The following is a 7,735-nucleotide window of genomic DNA, read 5'->3' as shown; positions in this document are numbered from 1 at the left end:
TAATTCGATAAATTTGACGCGTGCTTATAAATTGATAGTGCTCTATCGGCTCTCGCCCCGTCATTTACGGAAATCGATTAAAATTACCAAGTAACTCGCTAAGAATTAGAGACGGTAATAGTCGTTGTGTCGTGCCCTACAGGTAGTGACGTGTGCGCGTGTTCGATTACACTGTATAAGGAGAACAGGAAGAAGCTCTCCCGTGTTACATTATAAACATCTGGATTATTTAACCGCTTAGTATCCGCCACTAGTTCGCCCTCGTGGATGATATCGAGACATTCTTCTCAAATATATTGTACATTCTGCGTGTCGTCGTTTTATGAAAATCTATCTCTTGAATCTCTTCGTCACTTGTAAATACATAAACAAAAGAAAATTAAAAGAACAAAACAGAAAAGGTTGGTAATAGCAACACGTCTTACGCATTTGATTTGGAAGCTTAAAAACAAGTTACTTCGATGCAAATTCGAACATTATTGCGCGATGACAGAGGCAACTTAATAGCGATTGTGAGTGCAATTATGGATTATGTTAGTTACAAGAACAGAGCTTAATCTCGTCAATGCGACTGACGTCGGCCGTACCGGTTAACTTCACAACAATAAAAACATAGTATATATATATATATTTTTTTTCTCACAATATAATTTATCTTTAAATATTTCTGTATATTTGTATAACTATGTAACCTTCGATATAAATACCCTGAAATCTACACTCTCGCGATCACTATCATAAAATTGAATTCACCTCCTCGCTCGCTTTTTTCCTCTCTCCTTCATTTTCTTCTTTTTACAATGAATATCGACGTACACGACGCGAGATTACACTCGATCGTGATTGTCACTATTTATATGTATATTCGAATCCTTTAGAATCTACTATGTACAAATAATTTTCCGCAGCTTTTTCGATTCTGGGCTGCAACTTAAATGATGGCTTACTGATACTAGCGAAGCTAATTTGTAGAACGGAATGATACAAGTTTGCTATATTACAGGATACTAATTGACAGAGTACAGAACATAAATGTACATATTAGGAATCACAGTTGCAAAGAAAATAACAGCTGCATTTTTATGGTAGTTAGAGCAGCCAACTCTGAAGAAATTTCACATACAATTACGCATACAAATAAAAAAAATCAAAGTAATTATAATTTTTGTTTTAATTGTCATATTAAGAACATAATTGCAAAGGACTATAGTAAATAAAAAAAATTAAGAAAAATAATCTTTTGCATACCGCGTAGATGAAAGATTAAGTACGAAAGAATTTCAAGAAGGAATCGAAGCTGATCGAGTCCTTTCGATCGTCGACTATATCCTTATCAATTCGTTCGTATATTTCGGTTTATATTTACTGAATAGTGTACAATTTATAGCCAACATCGAATTGTCGTGTAATATATTTATATATTTATATATTTGTTTGTATATCTAACTGCCCTATGTATATATATATATATATATATATATATATATATATATATATATATGTGTATCGATTAATACGCAGTTGAATACCGTTCTCGCTCTCCGTCCTCTGCGAGCAGAGTTCTTAAGTAAAATATTTCGGATAAAAAATATGTATATTTTGTCGACATGGTTGTTACTGTTAGAGGACCGTATCAAACGATCACACTGTCGTCATTTCATAACTTTTTCTTCTTTTTATACAATAATTCTCATAATTTTAAAATGTATTTAACAAAATCCGATACACGGTTTAAAATTAAACAATTTGTTAGTTTCTCAAAAGATTCATTATATAAACACTAGATTTTTGTTTGTTCATTGCTAGATATATCTTTATTGAATCATTTCTAAAAAAAAATCCAATATCTATTTTATTATCTCAGATTCTTTCCCAAAATATATCAAATTATCTGTAAAAATTATGATTAAATTTTACGGAAGAAATCTGAAAGTTATTTATTATTATAACTCATGCAGTCTAATCTACTGCCTCTCTTGATATCGATATGTTGTAATGATCTTCCGTCGTATGATCATTTGATAATTGAATCAAATTATCTTCAAATTGCACTTCTTTTTTTATCTTATGTTTTCAACATTTCGATTAGTATCATGAAGAATCATATTAGAGTGGATAAAAGAGATTATATTGAATTAATCAACCGAACATTTGTTCGATATTTTTTAAAATCCAGAATTGAATTATCTTTAACTATCAGCATAATTATTTCTATTTCATTAATCACTAAAACAATTATTTATTCAGTTATTTCATTATTCAGTTAATTTCATAAAAGAAAATGGTTGATGGCAGTGATATTTCATGTTTTATCTCAGATCGTTACCATTTCAAGTCCTTGCGCAAGTACATTTTCGTTACGACTATGACACTCGGTAGGATCGCGCGACCGAGATTTTCCGATCACTTCATAGAAATTCTCGATAGCGATATAGTAAGTATCGACCTCACATTCATCGCACGAGGATTATAGTTCAAATGGCGGATCAGTGTAGTTTTTACAGAGTGCTTACAGGCTAAACGCTCCCTCTCGATAAATATCTCTCCCGCGCGAGGTGTACAAAAGAAAGCGAGGAATCCTTTAGGAGCAAGAGTCCATTTTTTTGCCTTTATACTAACAGTGATAATAGTAATAATTACAGTAATAATCGTTCGTATGGTTTCTCTCTTTTTACAGCAGCTCCTCCACGGCAAAGAGCAATTCATGCCACGAAGCTTTTAACGGAAATGCGTATAATTACAGATTGGACGTGGCACACACAGTTCTCTTATTCTTTTCTAAATAAGTACATGTATTGCCTGTCGCACTTAGAAGCGTCGAACGCGTCCGGCGAATGTGGCAGTGGCTGTGGAACTACTTCTAAGTAGTTATAGATCTATCACTTCTTCTTTCTTTCTCTCGAATTCTCTCTTTCTCTCTCTCGTTCTCTCATTCATTCTTTCTTTCTCTCTCTTTCTCTCGCTTTTACTCCCTTTCGATCTATGAGCAACACTCATTTCGTATAATATTGGCCCCAGCACCCTTATTATTTTCTTTTATTATTACATCATCTCACGCGACGACTAGTATAAGCATTAGGAATTTACATAGCATGAAATTAGTTATTATTAGACAGTTTATGGAAAATATACTTTCAATAAAGATTTATGTATATGTATAAACTCAAAGAATTTATCAATATTTAGCTGTTATAGAGCAAAATTAAAGAATGAAATAATCAGAGTTAAATTAAGTAAATGTTAGAAAATTATGATTATTTACTTATATATATATATATATATGTATATATAAAGTTAATATAATAAACAAGTACACCTTTCATAACGAAACACCATAAAAGATAAGAGCCCGAATGTGTCGTCCTTTATTTCCGGTTACGATGTCGCGGAACTAGCGGCTCTTTTCACAAAACTCAATAAGTCGTCGTTGGGTTTCTCTCACATCTTCAAAGGCAAACGTACACCGTTATACAATAACACAAATCCACGCCGATTCTACATCCACGACGCAACACGTTCTCGCTTCGCCTTTTTCATAGAAAAACGTAATAAATCCTCCAATGTATGAAGAGGCAACACAAACGAAATATTCATTCGAGGACAATAAATACAGCATATTTTCACATTGCGATCACAGTTGATAATTAGAGGGCAATTTTGCAACTGCGGTTGTATCGATAGAATTTGAATGAGAGAGGGAGAAATATTTTGCAGCTGCTGCGTATAAAACCATACACAACAAATAATGTTTTTTCTTTAATTACAATTTATGAAAAGACCGTTATATGTATAATAACGATGTACAATAATAAAATGTTCTTTAATTAATTATATATATATATATCATATTTTTATATTCTCTTTTATAATAAGATAATTAAATAAAGTTTTGATAATTGAGTTTTTGACTTTTTCTTCAATAATGTTATTTATCAATTGATGTCTTGTGCGTAGCGGAACGTGTGTAGGAAGCTCACGTTTCGTGGACGCATCGAATTTTATATACATTCATAAAGCCTCGCTTCCACACTTGACTCTGCCACATTCGCGGGACTGGCACATGCATTTCTATATGTATATATACCTTACCCGTTTTCGACTTGTCTCTTTAATTTTTCTTAATCACTTCATCTATCCTTGCGTTATAACGCACGCATTCACTTAAGTCCTAAGTAAGATTGATTATTTAGTTTACCTCACCGTACCAGAATGTCACAAATAATCACCACCAATGCAAATATTTCGCAATAAAAGTCTTTGTTCTTTCAACTATATAGCCACAGGTATGTGGCGCGTCTCGGCTCAGTGGCATCACCTCGCGATATATCTGGCGAGAAGAGCTCCGAGGAAAACAATGTAGAGAAGAGACATTGGTACCCGAAGTGCCCACGTGGTCCCCGACGAAACATCGCCACATTGAGCTAAAACATAATCAGTATTTCCCTTAATAAAATATGAGAAAAGAAAGAGAAATCTGAAACATCGAAAAAAATTCACTGGATCAATAATTAATTATATAATAATATAATTATATAACTTCATTAAAAATTAAGAAAACTCAGTAAACACACTGACAATGAGAGAAAAATGTTGAAGTGTTACGAAGTAAATGTTACGACGTTTTCTTTGATACATTTTCGAAAAAATATATATTTCTATGAAATATGTATCCCATTAATTGTAAAAAAATAAAATAGATGGCTTATTTGCTAGGAATAAAATTTTATTTCGCCGCATTTAATTAAATAAAAGTTTATTTCAGTGAAATAAACATATTTCTCACAAATTTAAATATCTTTTTCTCAGTGTAAAGATATGTATTTTCAAACCCCTCAATTTCGTCAAATTGAGAAGAACTTTTTTTGTCAGATGTGAACGTGAAATCGCATTATTATTTAATAATTGATAAAAGAAAAAACGAGACAACTGTATTGTACATTGGAAAAAATTTTCTAAATCTTAATACATATTTCTTTGAATACTAACTAATAAATTTACTTAATAAAAAAGAGTTAAATCAAATTAATGTTTTTTTGTGTCAAATATATATATATTAAATATAGTAAAAATTTAGAACTATTCAAACAAATATTTTATTAATTATTAAAATTATTAAAATAATTTATCAATTATTAAAATCTTTAAAATTAAATATCTTTTATTTAGTGTAAATTTTTTCATAAATAAAGAACGAAACTCCAACGAGAGAGTGGAGTCGCGTGTCGAGTTTGGAATTAACAATGCTCACCGTACGACGTGAGGTTCACCTGCCACGAAACTGGATAGCGATGAGAGGCTCTCGGACAGGAAGCGAGATGGCCCGTCACCGAGAGTTCACGACTTCCTGTCGTCGCGGCGGATGCGCTGTAAACGAGGCAGTAACGCCCAACGTCGGTGCTAGCCACCAAGTAAGCAGTGTCGTTCTCCACCCAAGTTCCATGGCATAAGTACTCTGGAAACGAGACGGCATCGGCTGTGAGCAGAGATAAAGAAAAAAAAGAAGACGAGAAAGAAATGGTAGCGTGTTGTTTCGCGACTTGTTCTCCGCGCATTATAGACTTCGCGCTAAAAAGCATCGCGCGCAAAGTCGCATTAAACTTCTCGATTTCTTAAAGTATTGCGAAGGCAAAGGCAAGATTATGAGCGTCGTAACTTTGCGCCCATAGTATATAGGGAAAGTTTTTTTTAAGACCGTTTAAAGGACCGACGACAATAACATGCTAAGCCACACGGAGCAAATTTGACAAAGCAGATGGAAAAAGGCCATAACTCGTTAATGAGACTCGGTATTATCTTCGTCGCTGGCAAAGTTTGTTTCTCAACTCAAAAGAGCATCTTTTTGTATGTGGATATTACAAACAAAAAGAAAATAGTTCGTGTATCAAGAAATTTTTCAGCAGTACACTATTACCAGGTGTTACTTTGAAAATTATCGTAGATTATAAAAAGAATATAAAGTAAAAATATTAAACAATGGTAGTGAGTCTCATTTTTGTTACATTAACCCTTCAGAACTGAAGTGAGACTATTAACACTTAAATATTATAAATTTCTTTGTCAAAAATATCAAACAATTCAATTTCCTTTATGTCTCTGTTTTGAATTATTCTCTAAACTATATACTTATACTATAGGAAAAAATCTGGTTATATTAACTGGAATTCAGGACAAAAATCAGATACATTAGAATTTTCTTATACAGTAATTGTAGTTGAGATATATAAATAGAATTCTAATTAATATGATCAGAATCTTCTGGTTTGTTCGTTTTCAATCAGAAATTTTTCTCAGTGTAGTATTAATTTATGTCATTTTAGTTCATTAAAATTAATTATTATTTTTTCATTAACATAAATTAAATGATAAATCTTGGGAACCCAATTTCGGTAATTGTGTTAAATTTTGACGGAATATTTCTGGAAGCATACTTTGTTTAATACTTTATTTCGAATTATTAATAATAAAACTAAATTGTTAAAATATACACTGTTAGATTTATCGTTCGTAAATTTTCATAATTTCACTTATGGAGATAATTGTAATCCTTTAACCATTCAATTAACGTATCCAATGAAAAGCGGGGAAAAAATACGATTCGATCGCTCGAGGAAGCTACTTTTATGTCATTATTTTTACGGCACTTGTTCCTCCGCCTTCCGGCCGTAACAATGCACGCGAGAACGGAAGAGGAATAAACGAGGACTATAAATCCTCCCGACACATCGATATCAGTGACATTTCGAACGACGATACCCGATCGTACTTGCGAGATAGTAAGATGAGAATTTACTGCGGTCGCTCGACAGCTCGTGACTTCGCGTAAAGAGGAAACGCAAAACCGCGCATCGTGTTCAACGACAGGCGATGGCACGTATCAATGGTAAAAACTAAACGTGTTAAGCGCGACATTGATGTATCAGAATAAATGTACAATTTTTTACCTGCTGTTCATCTGGATACGAATACGACAGCTCGAGAAAAATTAACGATCGATCATCATACGCCTATCTGACGAAACGATCCAATAGACATTAAAGTGATCGAGTAATTTTATTCTCTGAGATATGGCAAAACGGTTTATCTTACTTTATGCCGTAAATTGGCATCTCCAGGAAATGCCGATTCAGAAAACGCGAACGTACGCGGATTCTAAAAGTGGAAATATCGTTGGTAACAAAGTTCCAAAATGCGGTTCTAAATTCGTCGGGGATTTCAAGATTAGAGCGTAAAATTAGTCGAGAAAGTCCATGGAATTGAAACATGTTTCCATCGTTTTCTTGCTTGACGGAACGATCGTGATTCCGAAGCGAGCGGAGAAGGTTCGGTGGTACGACGCGATTAACGATCGCGCTAGAGAAGTCGCGATGCCCGACATTGTTCTAAGCCGCGAACCGAGCACATCGAGCTGTTTATACGAAGTCTTAATGGCTATTCTGCCTTCTCAACGGCGTTGTCCTCGTTCTCATCGCTGGTATCTATGTCTCAGAATACAATCCCATGTCGACAGCCGCGAGGCACGGGTCTCGAGTGCTTAAATCCTCGGTTGTGTCAACATATCTCGGTAACTCGTGCTGCTAAAATAATTCCTAACTACGAAACATCTCTCTCTTTCTCTCTCTCTTCTCTCTCTCTCTCTCTCTCTCTCTCTCTCTCTCTCTCTCTCTCTCTCTCTCTCTCTACTCTCTCTCTCTCTCTCTCGTCTCTACTACTACTACTACTACGTACTACTACTACG

General features: G+C 33.9%; 1 protein-coding gene across 1 annotated transcript in view; it reads right to left on the bottom strand.

The window, feature by feature from the left end:
* Positions 1–4,311: 4,311 nt before the first annotated feature.
* The window catches only part of LOC105622233, a 78,945-nt gene continuing 75,521 nt past the window's right edge, over positions 4,312–7,735 (bottom strand). The window contains 2 exon segments of the mRNA XM_012203656.1: positions 4,312–4,421; positions 5,249–5,452. Of these exon segments, the coding sequence (XP_012059046.1) occupies positions 4,312–4,421; positions 5,249–5,452 (314 nt within the window).

Source organism: Atta cephalotes (assembly GCF_000143395.1).
Source record: "Atta cephalotes unplaced genomic scaffold scaffold00041, whole genome shotgun sequence".
Taxonomy (NCBI): Eukaryota; Metazoa; Arthropoda; class Insecta; order Hymenoptera; family Formicidae; genus Atta; species Atta cephalotes.
Note: the sequence above shows the minus strand (reverse complement) of the source record. Positions and strands in the feature narration are given on the sequence as shown.